Source organism: Delphinus delphis, chromosome 4 (genome assembly GCF_949987515.2).
Source record: "Delphinus delphis chromosome 4, mDelDel1.2, whole genome shotgun sequence".
In the NCBI taxonomy this organism is placed as follows: domain Eukaryota; kingdom Metazoa; phylum Chordata; class Mammalia; order Artiodactyla; family Delphinidae; genus Delphinus; species Delphinus delphis.
In genome coordinates, this window is record NC_082686.1 from 107,273,708 (window position 1) to 107,294,489 (window position 20,782).

A 20,782-nucleotide genomic window follows, 5' to 3' on the forward strand; every position below is an offset into this window, starting at 1 on the left:
ATTCCCTGCACTCTTCATAAGGTCTCCTCAACTCAGAGAATCTGCCACACTCCACCTGGATTCCCACTCCCTGTACCATGGCCTTAAATTTATCTCAAGGCACTAAGTTAGGGCAATCACAGGGGTTATCTTGTTTGTCTCTTATCTCCAAGAATCACTGTCCTTCATTGCCTGATGTCCAGTGTCTTGAAACCATTGTTTCTATCTTTTCTCCAGTGTTTTAGTTGTTTCAGGAAGGAGGGTAAATCTGGTTCCTGTTAGTCCACCTAAGCCAAATACAGACATTTTGGACTTTGTATTAGCTCTCATTTTGGAAGGGGGTGGGGGTGTGGTATCAGTTCTCATTTCCTGGCTATATAACCTTGGCAAATTACCTAACTTCTCTGAGCTTTATTTTTTTCCATGTGCAAATGGGAATAATAATGTTAGAATGATTAAAATTATATTGATGAAAAGGATTTAGCACAAGGCTTGGCATATAGTAAACACTCTAATAATAGAGACTATTTTTATTATGTAGATTAAGGGTTTAAATCAGATGATCTTTGCAGGCTATTCCAGACCTAAAATTTTATGATTTTATTAATTCAATTTTGAAAATTACATGGCATAATTTAAAAAATTAAAGTGTACCCTCAATATTCATTTTAACCATACATTAATTACACATAAATGAAAACTGATATTTTTTAAATGACGACTTTATCTCTGTCAAATTGTATTTTACAAGTTGTTTTTTTTAATTCTATTAACAGTACACTGAGGTACATTAGGAATTATTAGGCCATTTGGCTCTTCCATTATAAAGAAGAATTTGAGATTTTTTTTTGCCTCACCCTTCAATGCTGGAATTATTTCTTGAAGTAAACTTTTTCTCCCTGAGTTTTCATTATCAATCCATTTGCTTAGTCAGGAATTAAGGTTTTGTTTGTTTTAACTACTGGTTTCTCAAAACGCTATGTACTGTTTAAAATGAGGTCAATAGTATAATCCTAAGATGTTCCATAATGTGATATCTTAGTAATAATCTAAGAAAATATTTGGTTGGAATTTGTTTATGGCACTATAAAGTGATCGTCAATAGGTGACTATCACTTATTGTAAGCAGTCTGGCTGTGGGAAATGTTTTAATTACAACAGTTTTTGTTTGTTTGTTTTTTGTTTTTTTTTTGTTTCCCGGTACGGTACGCGGGCCTCTCACTGCTGTGGCCTCTCCCGTTGCGGAGCACAGGCTCTGGACGCGCAGGCTCAGCGGCCATGGCTCACGGGCCCAGCCGCTCCACGGCACGTGAGATCCTCCCAGACCGGGGCACGAACCCGTGTCCCCTGCATCGGCAGGCAGACCCTCAACCACTGCGCCACCAGGGAAGCCCTTAATTACAACATTTTAACTGAAAAGTAACAACACTGCATTTGGAACCAAATTAAAATGTTCAGCATGCACATTAATTTGCTTTCTTCACATCAAAGCAATACTTGAAATAAACAAAAATCCATGATAATTAGTAAATACTCAGTTATTTAAAAATGTGCCATCCTTGTTGCACAGCAACTATTGCTTCTATTACGTGCTTTTTACATACTCTAAAATAATTAAGGAAGGGCATAAATTGCTATCTACTTTTTTTGACTGTTAAAAGCATTTAAGTTGTGAAGTTTATTCTAATATGTGTATCACACATTTGTAAAGGGAACATTTCATTCCTATGCAAAGGCACAATGACCCAAGAAAGAGATGACAATGTCATATTAGCGATTCTCCTTTCTCATGAGAGGACTTTCAGGGAACTTTTAATTCATAGTCTCAATAACTAACACAGCCAAGCGTAATTATCATTCGCTGGCTTTACTGGTCTGGATCTTGATTTACTACTAAGCTAAATTATAAGGTTTATTAACAAAAAGTCATGTCCTCTCAAAAGAATGAAATGTCCATTTATATTAAAGAAAATTACACAGGCCAAAATACATCTATGATATAATTAATTTATTAGAAAGATATCATGGTTTTAATAAGAACTTAGAGAATCTCACATATGTTTATTTTCATCAACAAATTAACTTAGCATAAAGCAAGAACATATAGTTTTATACGGTCAGATGCTAACACTAACTTGGTCGGCATGCTGTGTTAGCACCTCAGGGATAGGGCACAGGAAGCAGCAGTACTAGAGTGGATCATGGATGCAGAGACTTCTTTTCCAGTGGATTATATCTGAAGGTCATTGGTGGGGTGTGACCAAAGAGATGAGGAACTTCTACATAAGCAAAGGCAGGAAAGTTCATTTTGTCAATCTAAGAGGAGCTCAGGAGTTTGAGGGAAAGGAATGATCTGTGAATCTCCATCTGCATTTCACTAATTCCATTAGTGAAATTTCTTTTACTTTTTCAAAGATTTATTTATTATTTATTTATTTAATTTCTTTTTGGCTGCATCGGGTCTTAGTTGCGGCACGCAGGATCTTTTTTGAGGCATGCGGGATCTTCATTGTGGTGTGTAGGCTTCTCTCTAGTTGTGGCATGCAGGTTTTCTCTCCTCTAGTTGTGGTGCACAGGCTCCACGGCACGTGGGCTCTGTAATTGTGGTGCATGGGCTCCAGAGTGTGTGGGCTCTGTAGTTTGCGGCAAGCGGGCTCTACTTGAGGCATGTGAGCTCAGTAGTTGTGGCATGTGGGATCTTAGTTCCCTGACCAGGGATCAAACCCGCATCCCCCTGCATTGTAAGGTGGACTCTTTACCACTGGACCACCAGGGAAGTACCCATCAGTGAAATTTCTGACTCAAAAGATGGGATGTTTATAATATCTCTTTATACATATTGCCAACCTGCCCTCCAAAAGGCTGTGTGTAATTTCCTGTCCCTTAAAGAGTAGAAAAGACTATCTCACTAGACTTTCACCGCAAGACAAAGCTGAAGCAGTAAAAAATAATCTCTCCTTGCTTTAATTTGAATTTTTTGGATTGCTAGATAGGTGGGTCATCTTTTCATATTTTTAAACATGGATTGGTAAGGGTAGGGGAAGTGAATAAGGATAGACTAACCAACTTAGTACACCGAGGCTAAAAAAAATAGAAGTAATTAAAGAAGTGTGGGCTTTAGGGAAGAAGGAGAAGAAAAAGCCTATGTTGGAGGTTCCGAGTCAAGATGGCGGTGTGGGAAGACGCAGAGTTCACATCTCCCCACAACTAGGGTGCCTGCTGGATGCTGGTGGGGGACCCTGACGTCCAGGGAGATGGGAAGAACCCCCAAGAGCACTGGTAGGATGTGGGGACACTGAGGGGGGAGGAGAAGTGGAGCCTGGACAGGACAGGCGCCCCTGAGGGGTGACTGAGAGGCAGGAAGGGGAGGGGTTCCCACGCCTGGAGGGACCCTCAGGGGCTCAGATCAGAGGGGGAGCGGGCCCAGCATTTCCCCTGCCCAATCAGCTGGGGAACTCTGCCCGGCTCTCGGGCTGGGTCCTACACGCTCAGTGGTCCCCTCTGGGCCAGGCTGGTCCTGGGGGCATAGGAGGGAGGCCAGGAGAGAACGGGAGAGGCGGTCGAGAGGGGCCCTCCAGGACCAGAGGATCAGGAAATGAGCAGAGGACGTTTGCCATGCTCACTCAGGCACTGGGAACCTGCCGAGCCCCCAGGCTGGTCCCACACCCTCCAAAGCCCCCTCCAGGCTGCGTGGGTCCTGGGGGCATAGGAAGGAGGGCAGGGAGATCAGGAGAGGCAGGTGGGAGGGGACCTCCAGACTGGAGGAGCAGTAGAGGAGCAGAGGGCATTTGCACCACCCACTGGAGCCCCCCCACCCTCTAAGACCAGAGGCAGGAGGCATGCTTGGGGGCTTCTGTTCTGTTGAGCCTAAGCCCCCCCTCCCACAACCCCCCCACCCACCCCACTTCCTTTTCCAGCCCTTTGGGTCCTAAGCATAGGGCCCGCCCACTGCCCAAACTTCACCGCTGCTTAGGCCTCACCCTCCACAGCCAAGGCCTTTTCCACTTTTTTTTTTCCTCCTCCTCTTTTTTACTATTGTGGTTCTGTTTTACTTTCTAGTTGTTGTTTCATCTATATTTTTATTTTTATATTTTTTCTAACATAGCTGTTAGTTTCCTATTCTAATTTTGGTTTTCACTTTGTTATTGTTCTACTTTTTTATTTACATCTTTATTGGAGTATAATTGCTTTACAATGGTGTGTTTGTTTCTGCTTTATAACAAAGTGAATCATATGTTCCCATATCTCTTCCCTCTTGCGTCTCCCTCCCTCCCACCCTCCATATCCCACCACTCCAGGCGGTCACAAAGCACCGAGCTGATCTCCCTGTGCTATGTGGCTGCTTCCCACTAGCTATCTACCTTACGTTTGGTAGTGTATATATGTCCATGCCTCTCTCTCGCTTTGTCACAGCTTACCTTCCCCCTCCCCATATCCTCAAGTCCATTCTCTAGTAGGTCTGTGTCTTCATTCCTGTCTTACCCCTAGGTTCTTCATGACATTTTTTTCCCCTTAAATTCCATATACACGTGTTAGCATACGGTATTTGTCTTTCTCTTTCTGACTTACTTCACTCTGTATGACAGACTCTAGGTCTATCCACCTCATTACAAATAGCTCAATGTCGTTTCTTTTTATGGCTGAGTAATATTCCATTGTATATATGTGCCACATCTTCTTTATCCATTCATCCGATGATGGACACTTAGGTTGTTTCCATCTCCGGGCTATTGTAAATAGAGCTGCAATGAACATTTTGGTACATGACTCTTTTTGAATTATGGTTTTCTCAGGGTATATGCCCAGTAGTGGGATTGCTGGGTCATATGGTAGTTCTACTTGTAGTATTTTAAGGAACCTCCATACTGTTCTCCATAGTGGCTGTATCAATTTACATTCCCACCAACAGTGCAAGAGGGTTTCCTTTTCTCCACACCCTCTCCAGCATTTATTGTTTCTAGATTTTTTGATGATGGCCATTCTGACCGGTGTGAGATGATATCTCATTGTAGTTTTGATTTGCATTTCTCTAATGATTAATGATGTTGAGGATTCTTTCATGTGTTTGTTGGCAGTCTGCATATCTTCTTTGGAGAAATGTCTATTTAGGTCTTCTGCCCATTTTTGGATTGGGTTGTTTGTTTGTTCTTTTGTTATTGAGCTGCATGAGCTGCTTGTAAATTTTGGAGATTAATCCTTTGTCAGTTGCTTCATTTGCAAATATTTTCTCCCATTCTGAGGGTTGTCTTTTGGTCTTGTTTATGGTTTCCTTTGCTGTGCAAAAGCTTTGAAGTTTCATTAGGTCCCATTTGTTTATTTTTGTTTTTATTTCCATTTCTCTAGGAGGTGGGTCAAAAAGGATCTTGCTGTGATTTATGTCATAGTGTTCTGCCTATGTTTTCCTCTAAGAGTTTGATAGTTTCTGGCCTTACATTTAGGTCTTTAATCCATTTTGAACTTATTTTTGTATATGGTGTTAGGGAGTGATCTAATCTCATACTTTTCAATGTACCTGTCCAGTTTTCCCAGCACCACTTATTGAAGAGGCTGTCCTTTCTCCACTGTCCATTCCTGCCTCCTTTATCAAAGATAAGGTGACCATATGTGCATGGGTTTATCTCTGGGCTTTCTATCCTGTTCCATTGATGTATCTTTCTGTTTTTGTGCCAGTACCATACTGTCTTGATTACTGTAGCATAGTCTGAAGTCAAGGAGCCTGATTCCTGCATGGCTGCCGGCATGGCTTGCGGGATCATGGTTCACGAGCCAGGAGTCAGGCCTGAGCTCCTGTGGTGGGAGCCCCAAGTCTGAACCACTGGACTAAAAGAGAACCTAAGACCCCAGGGAATATTCATCAGAGTAAGGTCTTCCAGAAGTCCTCATCGCAGCACCAAGCCACAGCTCTACCCAACAGCTAGAAACTGCAGTGTTGGAAGCCACAGGCCAAACAACCAGTAAGACAGAAACACAATCCGATTCATTAAAAAAAAGAAAAAAAGTGAGACAGCAAAAAAATATGTCATAGAAGAAGGAGCAAGGTAGAAACCTACAAGACAGAATAAATGAAGAGGAAATAGGCAATCTACCTGAAAAATAATTCAGAGTAATGATAGAAAAGACGATCCAGAATCTCAGAAATAGAATGGAGGCACAGATTGAGAAAATACAAGAAATGTTTAACAAAGATCTAGAAAAACTAAAGAACAAACAAACAAAGATGAACAACAAAATAAGTAAATGAAAAATACACCAGAAGGAATCAATAACAGGATAACTGAGGCAGAAGAACGAATACTTGCGCTGGAAGACAAAATAGTGGAAATAACTGCCGAGGAGCAGAATAAAGAAAAAAAAAGAAAAGAATTGAAGACAATCTCAGAGACATCTGGGACAACACTACATGTACCAACATTCAAATTATAGGGGTCCCAGAAGAAGAAGAGAAAAAGAAAGGGTCTGAGAAAACATAAGAAGAGATTATAGAACAAAACTTCCCTAACATGGGAAAGGAAAGAGTCACCCAAGTCAGGAAGCACAGAGAGTCCCATACAGGATAAACCCTAGGAGAAACACACCACGACACATATTAATCAAACTAACAAAAATTAAATTCAAAGAAAAAAATTAAAAGCAGCAAGGGAAAAGCAAAAATTAACATACAAAGGAATCCCCATAAGGTTATCAGATTATTTTTCAGCAGAAACTCTGCAGACCACAAGAGAGTGGCAGGATATACTTAAAGTGATGAAAGAGAAAAACCTACAACCATACCCAGCAAGGATCTCATTCAGATTTGATGGAGAACTCAAAAGCTTTACAGACAGGCAAAAGCTAAGAGAATTCAGGACCACCAAATCAGCTTTACAACAAAGGCTAAAGAAACTTCTCTAGGCGGGAAACACAAGAGAAGAAAAAGACCCACAAAAACAAACCCCAAACAATTAAGAAAATGGTAATAGGAGCATGCATATCGACAATAACCTTGAATGTAAATGGATTAAATGCCCCAACCAAAAGACACAGACTGGCTGAATGGATACAGAAACAAGACCCATATATATGTTGTCTACAAAAGACCCACTTCAGACCTAGGGACACATACAGACTGAAAGTGAAGGGATGCAAAAAGATATTCCATGCAAATGGAAATCAAAAGAAAGCTGGAGTAGCAATACTTATATCAGATAAAATAGACTTTAAAATAAAGACTGTTACAAGAGATAAGGAAGGACACTACATAATGATCAAGGGACTAATCCAAGAAGAAGATATAACAATTATAAATGTTTATGCACCCAACATAGGAGCACCTCAATACATAAGGCAAATGCTAACAACCATAAAAGGAGAAATCGACGGTAACACAATAATAGTAGGGGACTTTAACACCCCACTTACATCAATGGACAGATCATCCAAACAGAAAATAAATAAGGAAACGCAAGCTTTAAATGACACAATAGGCCAGATAGATTTAATTGACATTTATAGAACATTCCACCTGAAAGTGGAAGAATACACTTTCTTCTCAAGTGTACACAGAACATTCTCTAGGATAGATCACATCTTGGGTCACAAATCAAGCTTTGGAAAATTAAAAAAAATTAAAATTGTACCAAGCATCTTTTCTGACCACAACATTATGGGATTGGAAATCAATTACAGGAAAGAACCTGTAAAAACCACAAATACATGGAGGCTAAACAGTGAGCTACTAAATAACTAGGAGATCACTGGAGAAATCAAAGAAGAAATTAAAAAATACATAGAAACAAATGACAACAGAAACACAACAACCCAAAACCTATGGACCCAGCAAAAGCAGTTCTAAGAGGGAAGTTTATAGCAATTCAATCTCACGTCAAGGCGCAAGAAAAATCTCAAATAAACAATCTAACCCTACACCAAAAGCAACTAGAGAAAGAAGAACAAACAAAACCCAAAGTCAGTAGAAGGAAAGAAATCATAAAGATCAGAGCAGAAATTAATGAAATAGAAACAAAGAAAACAATAGCAAAGATCAATAAAACTAAAAGCTGGCTCCTTGAGAAGATAAACAAAACTGATAAAGCCTTAGCCAGACTCATCAAGAAAAAAAAGGGAGAGGACACAAATCAATAAAATTAGAGTTGAAAAAGGAGAAATGACAACTGACATCATAGAAATACAAAGGATTATAAGAGACTACTACAAACAACCATATGCCAATAAAATAGACAACCTTGAAGAAATGGACCAATTCTTGGAAAGGTACAATTTTCCAAGACTGAACCAGGAAGAATTAGAAAATATGAAGAGACCTATCGCAAGTAATGAAATTGAAACTGTAATTTAAAATCTTCCAACAAACAGAAGTCCAGGACAAGATGGCTTCTATCAAACATTTAGAGAAGAGCTAACCCCCATCCTTCTCAAACTCTTCCAAAAAATTGCAGAGGAAGGAACACTCCCAAACTCATTCTATGAGGCCACCATCACCCTGATACCAAAACCAGACAAAGATATCACACAAAAAAGAAAATTATAGACCAATATCACTGATTAACATAGATGCAAAAATCCTGAACAAAACACTAGGAAACAGAATCCAACAACATATCAAAAGGATCATACACCATGATCAAGTGGGATTTATCCCAGGCATGCAAGGATTCTTCAATATATGCAAATCAATCAATGTGATACAACATATTAACAAATTTAGGAATAAAAAAACATGATCATCTCAATAGATGCAGGAAAAGCTTTTGACAAAATTCAACGCTGATTCATGATAAAAACTCTCCAGAAAATGGGCATAGAGGGAAGCTACCTCAACATAATAGAGGCCATGTTATGACAAACCCACACCAAATGTCATTCGCAATGGTGAAAAACTGAAAGCATTTCCACTAAGATCAGGAAAAAGACAAGGATGTGCACTCTTGCCACTCTTATTCAGCATAGTTTTGGAAGTCCTAGCTATGGCAATCAGAGAAGAAAAAGAAATAAAAAGAATCCAAATTGGAAAAGAAGAAGTAAAACTGTCACTATTTGCAGATGACATGATACTACTATACATAGAAAATCCTAAAGATGTCACTGGAAAACTACTAGAACTAATCAATGAATTTGGTAAGGCTGCAGGATACAAAATTAATGCACAGAAATCTGTGGTGCTCCTATACACTAACAAGGAAAAATCAGAAAGAGAAATTAAGGAAACAATCCCATTTACCACTGCAACAAAAAGAACAAAATATCTAGGAATAAACCTACCTAAGGAGGCAAAAGACTTGTACTCAGAAAACTATAAAACACTGATGAAAGAAATCAAAGATGACATAAACAGATGGAGAAATATACCACGTTCTTGGATTGGAAGAATCAATACTGTGAAATGACTATACTACCCAAAGCAATCTACAGATTCAATGCAATCCCTATCAAACTACCAATGGCATTCTTCACAGAATTAGAACAAAAAGTTTACAATTCGTGTGTAAACACAAAAGACCCCGAATAGCCAAAGCAATCTTGAGAAAGAAAAACGGAGCTGGAGGAATCAGGCTTCCTGACTTCAAGCTATACTACAAAGCTACAGTAATCAAGACAGTATGGTACTGGCACAAAAACTGAAATATAGATCAATGGTACAAGATAGAATGCCCTGAGATAAACACACACACATATGGTCACCTAATTTATGACAAAGGAGGCAAGAACATAAAATGGAGAAAAGACAGCCTCTTCAATAAGTGGTGCTGGGAAAGCTGGACAGCTACATTTAAAAGAATGTAATTAGAACACCACCTAACACCGTATACAAAAGTAAACTCCAAATGGATTAAAGACCTAAATGTAAGACCATACACTATAAAACTCATAGAGGAAAACATAGGAAAAACACTGACATAAACCACAGCAAGATCTTTTTTGACCCACCTCCTAGAGTAATGGGAATAAAAACAAAAATAAACAAACGGGAACTAATTAAACTTAAAAGCTTTGCACAGCAAAGGAAACCATAAGCAAGACAAAAAGACAACCCTCAGAATGGGAGAAAATATTTGCAAATGAAACAACAGACAAAGGATTAATCTCCAAAATATACGAACAGCTCATGGAGCTCAATATCAAAAAAACAAACAACCCAATCCAAAAATGGGTGGAAGACCTAAATAGACATTTCACCAAAGAAGACATACAGATGGCCAAGAGGCACATGAAAAGATGCTCAACATCACTAATTATTAGAGAAATGCAAATCAAAACTGCAATGAGGTATCACCTCACACCGGTCAGAACAGCCATTACCAAAAAATCTAGAAAAAAGGGTGTGGTGAAAAAGGAACCCTCCTGCCCTGTTGGTGGGAATGTAAATTGATACAACCACTATGGAGAACAGTATGGAGGTTCCTTAAACAACTAAAAATAGAATTACCATATGACCCAGCAATCCCACTGCTGGGCATACACCCTGAGAAAACCATAATTCAAAAAGAGACATGTACCACAATGTTCACTGCAGTACTATTTACAATAGCCAGGACATGGAACCAAGTCAGAAAGAGAAAAACAAATACCATATGCTAATGTATATATATGGAATCTAAAAAAAAAAAAAAAAAAAAAATGGTACTGTTGAACCTAGTGGCAGGGCAGGAATAAAGGCGTAGACATAGAAAGTGGACTTGAGGATATGCGGGGGAGGGAGGGGAAAGCTGGGGTGTAGTGAGAGTAGCATCGACATATATACACTACTGAATGTAAAATAATTAGCTAGTGGGAAGCAGCAGCATAGCACAGGGAGATCAGCTTGGTGCTTTGTGATGACCTAGAGAGGTGGGATGGGGAGTGGGGGAGGGAGGCTTAGCGGGGAGGGGTTGTGGGGATGTATGTGTGCATGTGGCTGATTCACGTTGTTGTACGACAGAGACTAACACAGTATTGTGAAGCAATGATACTGCAATAAAGATCTATAATAAAAAGAAGCCTATGCTATAAAATAAAACAAAAGAATGAGACACTTAGAGCAACTTTAGTCCATATTCTCAAATTTTAATTGTTGCCCATATGGAACTGTTGCTATAGAGATCATTTTTGTTATAGCCTGAATGTGCTGTCCCCAAAGGATAAGGGAAGGGGGATTGATTTATAGAGGGCCAGACTGGCTGAGTATGGCCAACTGTGTGAAGACTGGAAATGAAAGTGACAAATTTAGAATTAACCTGACCCAGCAACAATACCTAAAGGATTTCATCTGTGGATGGCAGAGTGGGGAATTCCAGGTGGAGACATTAGTTTGAAGGTGGCCACCAATTGTTGCTTGAGGTTACAAGTTATAAGGTCTAGTCACCAAGGAGAAGCATCTGATGATAACCAAATACATTGTTGGAACTTCAGTCAAACAATCTGAATTTCAGTAGCCAGCTCTAGTTCTAGATGCACATGTAAGACAAAATCAGAAAACCAAGACAGAAGGCTAGAGCTAGGATTAGGTACTGGTGGGGGAAAAGAAACAGCTTGGAAGGTTTCAGCACAGTATGCATGATAAAGCCAAGGGATCAATCAAAAAGTATGAGAAGTTTATGACAGGAAGATGATGTCTATAGCCTCAATGACTAGAGCTGTGCAAGGCCTGAGAAGGCAGGGGCTAACAATTTTAAAAGTATGATTTGTATTCTTTAAAATTATGAAAGCAATACATATTCACTCTTGAAAGTTTGAAAAATATAGAAAAGACAAAAGTCAATGCAATTTTTTCATACTCTAAAAGCAAACATCTTCTTTGTAAATAGTGAGCTAAATACTTATTCATTTTATTTGCCAGAAGTTTATAACTGAATAATTTTAAGTCATTGGTCATTGTTCATTCTCTTGTATTATCTTCTTAAAAGCAGAGAAATCATAAGAATGAATTAATATTCCCCTGCTTTTAAGGATGTAGTCAAATGCAGATTCTGTCATTTTATGGGAAAAAGGGTAAATATTTAAAAGTAAAAATTATGCTTTTACATAAGAACTAACAGCTATCTTAATCTTATAAGATTTCAAATTCTATTCTTATGTTTTAACTTCCTACTTGTCTAATATTTTGTAAAAAACATATATTGTAAGCACGTTTGGTCTAGGAAATTCCAGAAAGAATCAAAGGTGTGCATAGAAGCAAAGAGACCTATCTGAAGTAGCCTGGCAAATGGACAGAATTTTTTAAAAACAAATAAGACACATGCTGCTGAAAGCCACATTACTGTTACCTTCTCCCTCCAGTTATCACCGTTCAGCATCTTCTGTCTAAGGGTTTCCTGCAACTGCTCCATGCTTTTCTGATGTGAAATCAGCATCAATTCCCTGAAAATCATAAACACAACAAATGAGTCAAGACACACCCTTAACACCCTTCTTAAATTACAGTTCGTGGCTCAGGGATTATTTCACAACTCAGTCTGTTTATTCTTCTCTTTAGAAATATATATATACATATGTGTGTGTGTGTGTGTGTACTGCTACTACATACTATTTTAACTGTTGTTAACAGCAATTTAAAAACACTGGCAACAAGGTAAGTATTTTCTCAGGCTTAATTTTTGCTTAATAAGTAATATTATTATTTTTGCATGAAATAGTAACAACATATGTGTAGTCACAAATATAATAAAATACTATACATTGTGGTTCTAAAGTTTATGACTAAATTCTAACACTAGGTCATATTTTGTTTCTTTAAAAAAGGAAAATGTGTTGGGATATGACACAAAACCAGCACGTTTGTAGTTCCTGCTAGATTTATTTTTCTTTTATTTATCTCAAGTGCTAATAGGAACAGACTGAATTAAGTAGAGGGTAATATCTGAAATGTGGTATAGTACAAAACATACTAGAAAATAGGAGAGAAAACACAAAGAACATTTTAATATTTTAATCCACGTAATTGGATCTTTTTCTAATAAATTTATTTATTTATTTATTTTTGGCTGTGTTGGGTCTTCACTGCTGCATGCGAGCTTTCTCTAGTTGTGGCTAGTGGAGGCTACTCTTCGTTGTGGTGTGTGGGCTTCTCATTGCGGTTGTGGAGCACCCGCTCTAGGTGTGCGGGCTTCAGTAGTTGTGGCACACAGGCTCAGTAGTTGTGGCACACGAGATTAGTTGCTCCGCAGCATGTGTGATCTTCCCATGTCCCCTGCATTGGCAGGTGGATTCTTAACCACTGCACCACCAGGGAAGTCCCCACGTAATTGGGTCTTAAAGCTAAGTTTGTGACCCTCTGGGTGGAAGTAAGTGTGGGAGATTCATGAGAACATTTCTCCAGGGGCCCTGAAGTTAAGACTTTAAATATCACAAGTGGTGGCAAAAGTATGCCTGTTGATCAGGGAGTCCCTCCACCCCCTTCTATAATCACCATAACCCTTCTTATTTTCTGTGTAGGTGATTCTTTTCCATTGCTTATTCCTCTTTCTAATCCCTTTGTTTTCCATCATCACCCTCTTCCCTTTAGTTCTGACCCCTTTTCTCAAACTTGTGACTTTCATTTATAACTGCCTGTTAGACATCTCCACCCTGATGAGCCATCAACACCAAAGATTCCACACATCAAAAAACAAATTCATCATCATCTCCAACGGTCTTGCCTTTCCTTTTGACTTCTGAAACCTTCAACAGTCACAATCTTTAGCTTGAAATCCCTGAGTCATCTCTGACTTTTCCTTCTTCTTGTTCTACCACATCCATTCAGTAACAAGTTCTATGTATTCTGCTCCGTGGTGCACCTCGAACTATTTCCTCCCTTCCTTTCCGACTACTAACAGTTAAGGTTCTTGACTTTATTTCTCACCAAGAGTATTGTAATAGACTGTCAATCTATCTTGATCTGTATTCTCATCTCACTCTTACAGTATTATTAAACATTTTTTAATAAAAATAGTGCCTACATTTCTAGGCAAGAAAATTTTAAGGTCATGAACATAAAGACACATCAACTTGGTAACCAGGATTATGAATATTATTTGAGGGAAAATGATTGAAAAGAACAAAACTCCCCAGACTTTTTTTTCAGAACTGTGTCAGACTAGGTACTTTGACAACTTTCCTACTGAAAATAAGTAACGTTTTGTTTTCACTTATAAAAAAAATCTTAAAATTCATCAGTGATCTGGACAAAAAGTTAGGAAGATGCAGGAAACACAAATCAAGAGAAAGGACAGAAAAAGGTTATCAGTGGAAAACTAGTGAAATTTGAATAAAGTCTATAGGTTAGTTAATTGTATTATACCCATATTAATTTCTTAGTTTTTACATATGTGCCATGGTTATGAAAAATGGACAAGAGGGAAACAAATTCTCTGTAACTTTTCTTTAAATACAAAATTATTCCAAACTAATGGTTTAAAAAAATGAAGTAAAAGGAAGAACCCCAACAATAAGTAGAGCACTGAAGCCAATTCTCACCTTGAAGGTACTTTCCAAATCTGATGTACTTGAGCATTAAATTTCATAGCCATGAAGGGCACTGGAGTCAGGAGAGAAAGGAAGAGCTTGAGAGGAAACTCACCTGCATAAAACTGCATCTCAAAGAGGGACACATGCAGTATGCATTTTTGTCATACTGTATGTAAGAATATGAAATTCACACCCAGTATGTGTAAAATACAAATAACATCCCCTCTCAAAGAACAAAAAAGAAATTTCTGGCTTTGAAGTTTGGTGCTAGGTAGAGGGGAAAATACAAATCTCCCACAAGAATTTGTAAACACAAGCCAGTCCCAGTGCAGGTTTGTATCCTGAATTCACACTACCTGAGTGGTCCAAAAAGCTTCATATTGAGGAGATATCTTACAATGGTGTTAGGATAACCTTGCCTCCAGATGCCTGGTAGGAAAAACACCAATATGTTTGGGAGAAACCTATCTTCGACTTGAAACTCAGAGATTCCTACAGATAAAAATTTAAGACCTATGAGACCATAATTTTAAGAATCACAAAATTATTTTTTTTAAAGCTAGTAAGAGGAAGAATGAGCAGACACAAATGATAGCATAATCAAAGCCACAAATTCTAAAGTATTTTCAGATATTGAATATAAATAAGGATGTACAATATGTTGGAAGAAATAAAAGATTAATTTAAATGACTAATGAAATCTGAAATGAACCAATCAAACTTGTAGAAATGAAGCATATAATAACTGAGATGAAAAGCTCAGTAGATGGTCCTATAGCAGATTATTCACAGCTAAAAATGAAGTAATAAACTGAAAGGGAGATTCAAAGAAATTATACAGGGTGCAGTACATGATGTCAAAAATATGTAAAATATAAAAGAGGTTGATATATGGAGGATAGAGTGAAAAGATCTAATATTTCTCTATTTACCATCTCAGAAGCAAATGAGAGAGAAAGGGAGAGGAAGGACATTACAGATTGATGAAAAATACCAACCCATAAATCTAGGAAGCCCAAAGGATTCCAAGCAAGATAAATAAAAATAAATCTCATATCTGGCACCTGGTAGTGAAAATGAAGAATACTGGAATTAAAAGAGATTTTAAAAGATGCTGGAGAGGAAATAAAACATATTGTCTTCAAAGGAACTCAAACGTATTGAAAGCTTACTCTCCAATAGAAACAAGGAAGGCCAAAGACAGCAAAATAATATATTAAAATCCCATGAGAAAATAACCATCAATCTGAAGTTGGGTACCCAGCAAAACTATCTTTCAGAAAGAGGCCGAAATAAAATATGCTCAGAAAAATATAATCTGAGGGTTTACTGCCAGCTAAACGACTTCTAAAAAATATGCTTTGCAGGAAGGATTATGATCTCAGAAGGAAGGTCAGACGATCAAGAAAAAATGGTGAGCAAAGGAACTGGCAAACACACAGGCAGGGAGGGCTTCTTGGGTGTGTGATCGATTCAGCTGTACGGGGCCCATGTTCTGAAGGGGGTCCTGGGTTTCAGATTTAATGCTCTGTGGTCACCACTGAGAAATTCTTAACAACTTTATCTTTGAGTCTGTGTTTTGTAAGTGAGGTCTAATGGGACAGTCAAGCACATGCTGGGGCCTTGGAGCCTCGGCTCACACAGAGTCCTACCTCTCGACACCTCCCTGTCTCCCCAGGATGGTTCTCAACCCTTTTCTCCCTGACCCTTGCCCAGCATCTGCTGTCATCCTCTGCTTCAGTGGGCACAGGCATGGGGAATGTTGGGTCTGCCATATGTGTCCTTTTGGCTGAGTCTGGGGCAGGGCCTTGGGTGCCTCTGAGAGCCTGCATCCATGCTACAATTTCTCCATGCCCAAGGGAGCACAAGATTCAACAGCAAACAAACAAAAAAAAGACCCTGACAAGCTGAGAGAAAGATGGTGAAGGAAAGGAAAAAGCTTCTTTCTTTTTTTGAAGGGGCTCCACGTTTTCATTTTACACTGGGCTTGAAAATTATGTAGCCAGCCTTGTATGTAAGTACTTGTAAATAAATATCATCTGTATAAAATATTAGTTTTGACTGTGTGTAATCAGTGGGGCTAACAAAAGTATAAAACTAGAACACTAGACAAAAATGTAGAATATAGGATGGCACGATGGCAACTATAAGGTGCCAGTGTTATTCAAGAGAAGTTTGCATTATTCAAGAGAAGTTTGAGATATTAATTTTAAACTTCATTAAGCATGCATGGTAAAAATCTCAGAAGTAACCACTAAAAGAACAGAATACGCCATTAGAAGAAGATGCACTAAGAAAATAAAAGAAACTCCAACAATATTGCCCCCGCCCAAGGCCCAAAAGGAGAAAAGAGTGTAGAAAAAGAGGGAGAAGTATTGATAGAAAACTTAAAGTAACAATCATAATAATGGCAAATAAACTAAACTCATGAGTTAAGAGAAACAGGCTTGATAAAACCAAATCCTATCCCTAACCCTACATATTGGGTTAAGTAAAATATATTAATTAAGATAACTTTTACCTGTTTATTTTTACTCTTCTAATATGGCAATTAAAATTTTTAAAGTGACATATGTGGCTCACATTATACTTCTACTGAACAGCACTGTTATAACCCATATTCTCTGAAAACAAAGAAACGTCAGTAACAAAGATAAATATCTCCATGTAGTTGGAGCTTTTAAAAAATGTGTTTCTGAATAACTCTTGGGTCAAATGAAAAATCATAACTGATACTTCAAAATACTTAGAAATGAACAATAATAAAATTTCTACACATTAAAATTTATGAAATATAGCTAAGCAGAAAAGATAAATAAATTGTGGTATACTTCAGAATATAATACAGATGAAGAAATGAAAGATCTTCAGCTACATGTAACATCATGGACAAAAATCCCAGGGACATAATCTTGAGCACAAAGAATAAATCACTGACTAATATATACAGTATAATTTTATTTCCATGAAGATAAAATATATGCAAAATCTAATTTTTTTTTTAGGAATACAAACATACGTGGTAAAATTATAGAGTGAAGCAAAGGAATAACAAGTGTTTTCTGTAGGTTTTTGCGAATGCTCTTTATCAGTTTGAGGAAGTTCCCATCTCTTCCTAGTTTGCTGAGAACCACAAAATGCAGGTTGGTGGTTACCTCTGAGCAAGGATGCCATGTGGTGGAATAAGGAGAAGCACCAAGGGACTTCAACGTTAATGGTAAGGCTCTTTTTCCTAAACTTAGCGTTCATTATATTGTAGTTCTTCATACTTTATACCTATCTAAACCTTTTATGTAACTACTCAGTATTTATAAAAACAATTAATGATAAAGCCTAAGCATAGAGTAGAATGGGCATCTGGAGAAAAGAGAATTAAAGGGAAAGACCAAGGAGAGGGAAATGGCAAGTGAGCAGCAGGGTGGGGTTTACTGCCCACTATGCACACTATGGACAAGGCAGTACCTGGAGAGACAGAGGTGAATGAGGGCAGGGTCCCTGTCCAAATGGTGCTCAAAAGCCAGCAATGTTGTAAAAGGAACACTTATCTTTTAAAATGTGAGGCGGACCTAGCAGGTTATGATGCTTGCTCAGCAGTCTCTAGGCTGGAGAAAGGAAGCAGAAGGAATAAAGAATGAGGATAGTAAAAGTGGGATTACATTAAAACCTCAATTCTGGGCTTTCCTGGTGCCGCAGTGGTTGGGAGTCAGCCTGCCAATGCAGGGGATATGGGTTTGAGCCCTGGCCCGGGAAGATCCCACATGCCGCGGAGCAACTAAGCCCGTATGCCACAACTGCTGAGCATGCATGCCACAACTACTGAGCCTGCATGCCACAACTACTGAAGCCCACGCGCCTAGAGTCCATGCTCGGCAGCATGAGAGGCCACCGCAATGAGAGGCCCATGCACTGCAGCGAAGAGTAGCCCCCACTCACCGCAACTTGAGAAAGCCCATGCGCAGCAATGAAGACCTAAAGCAGCCAAAAATAAATAAATAAATACATAAAACAAAAAAACACCTCAATTCTGGCTTTCTTCCAAATATTTGCCCATTCCCGTCTCCTTTGCAGACTCATCTTTGCCGTCAATTACATGTTTGGTGTTCCTTAGCACTTTGTTCTGAGGCCTCTTTTTTCTCTCTCTCTACTCTTTTTCTAAGTGATCATACCCATGCCTATGGTTAAAATGCAATAGTTGCTGACAACTCCCAGATTTTATCTCCAGCTCACATCTGTTCTCTGAGTATTTGACTCATGTTTCCAACTCTCACCTGACTGCTCTACTTTTATATTTCAGAGTCATCCAAAACTCAACATGTCTGTAATCCCAGAGGCTAACAAGGTCAGTTTATTTTTTGCTCATGATATATGTAATCTGCTGCTTTGCTCTGCATGTTTTGTTCCAGGATGTAGCCCAAGGAACAATTCTTACCTGGGAATGCTGCTTTTGTGATAGAAAAGAAAAATTGCGAAAACATAGGATCTGTTAAAGTTTCTGCTCAGAATCAGTGCATGTCACTCCTCTCCCATTTCAATGGCAAGAACAAATCAAATGGCCAAGTCTGATGTGAATCAGGTGTGGATAGTATAGTCCTCTCACCGGGAGGTGCACAGTAGGTCACCTGGCATCAGGTGGAGTCCATCGCAACTCTGAAATTCTACTGGAAACGACTGTGAGGATTTCTACCCTGGAGGTAGAGAACATTCCTTGCTTAGGCTGTGGTTCTTTCACTTGGGAGTGATTTCTCAAACCATTTTTCTCTGTAGCTCCTGGCTTTCCTCTCTGAGATGTAATTTTTTTTTTTTTCATCCTACAGCCTTGCCACATCAGAAGAGGGTGTTAGAAATTCTGCCCTGTTGAGAGACAGTTTTCTCAACTTCTTTCCTATCCACAGAAGATTTGGAGGAGAAATGGTTCCAAGAGAATTTAAAAAAAAAAACCACAACATTTATTGAGATATAATTGAAAACAGTAAACTACATGTTTAAAGTATACACTTGGATGAGTTTTGACATATGCATAAACATATGTGTGTGAAACCATCACTGCAACCAAAATAATGATATATCCATCATCTCCCAAGGTTTCCCTATGCCCTTTGTTAATCCCTCACTCCTGCCCTCTCGCCCCCAGCAATCAAGAGTTTGCTTTCTGTCATTATACATTAGTTTGCACTTTCAGAATTCTATAAAAACTCTCTATATATCATACAGTATATTCTTTTTTTTGTGTTTGGCATTTTTCATTTAGCATAATTCCTTTTAGATTTGTCCATGTTGTACCATGAATCAATAGTTCATTATTATTATTTTTTGCTGAGTAGTATTTCATCACATGGATATACCACAATTTGTTTATCCATTCACCTGCTGATGGACATTTAGTTTGTTTCACAGGTTTTGGCTATTACAAATATAGCTATTAATATCTGTGTACAAGTATTTGTATGGCTATGTCCCTTCATTTCTCTTAGGTAAATACCTAGGAGTGAAATGGCTAAGTAGCAAGGTAAGTGTATGTTAAACTTTTTAAGAAGCCTCCATACTGTTTTCCAAAGTGTTGTGCTGTTTTACATTCCAACCAGCAGAATATGAGAGTTCCAGTTTCTCCACAACTTGCCAACAATTGGTATGTTCAGGTTTTTTAATTTTAGCCATTCTAAAAGTGTGTGCTTGTGGGACTTCCCAGGCGGTGCAGTGGTTAAGATTCCATGCTTCCACAGCAGGGCGCATGGGCTCCATCCCTCGTTGGGGAACTAAGATCCCACGTGCCGTGAGGTGTGGCCAAAAAAAAAAAATCAATAAAAAAAATAGAAGTGTGTGGTCGTATCTCATTATGGTTTTAATTTGCATTTCCCTAATGACTAATGATGTTGAACATCTTTTTTATGTGCTTCTTGGCCATCTGTATATCTTTGGTGAAGCGCCTGTTCAAATCTTTTGCTCATTTTTTATTGGGTTGTTTATGGTCATCTGAGTTTCTAAAGTTCTTTATATATTCTGAAGACAAGTCCTTTATGACATATATATTGTGCATATCTATGACGATGGCTTGTCTTCATTCGCTCAACAGTGCCTTTTAAAGAACAGAAGTTTTAACTTTGATGAAGTCCAATTTATCAGGGGTTTCTTCTTTTATGGATTGGGCTTTTGGGGTAGAATCTAAGAAATCTTTGCCTAATCCAAGGTCACAAAGATATGTTTCCTGTTTTCTCCTGTAAGTTTTATAATTTTAGGTTTTATATTTAGATCTAGGATCTATTTTGAATTAATCTCTATATATACATTTCACAGTATGAATCAAAGTTCATTTTTTGCATATGGATATACAATTGTTCCAGCACCAATGGTGAAATAAACTATGTGTTCTCCAATGAACTGCTTTGGC

At 38.4% G+C, this 20,782-nt stretch overlaps 1 protein-coding gene across 6 annotated transcripts in view; it reads right to left on the reverse strand.

Moving 5' to 3' along the window:
• Positions 1–20,782, reverse strand: part of LEKR1 (leucine, glutamate and lysine rich 1) — a 276,455-nt gene that overhangs the window by 29,401 nt on the left and 226,272 nt on the right. For all 6 annotated transcript variants that reach the window (XM_060011239.1, XM_060011240.1, XM_060011238.1 and 3 more), the window contains one exon: positions 12,219–12,312. In XM_060011239.1, coding sequence (XP_059867222.1) covers positions 12,219–12,312 — 94 coding nt within the window. The remainder of the gene's footprint in view (positions 1–12,218; positions 12,313–20,782) is intronic.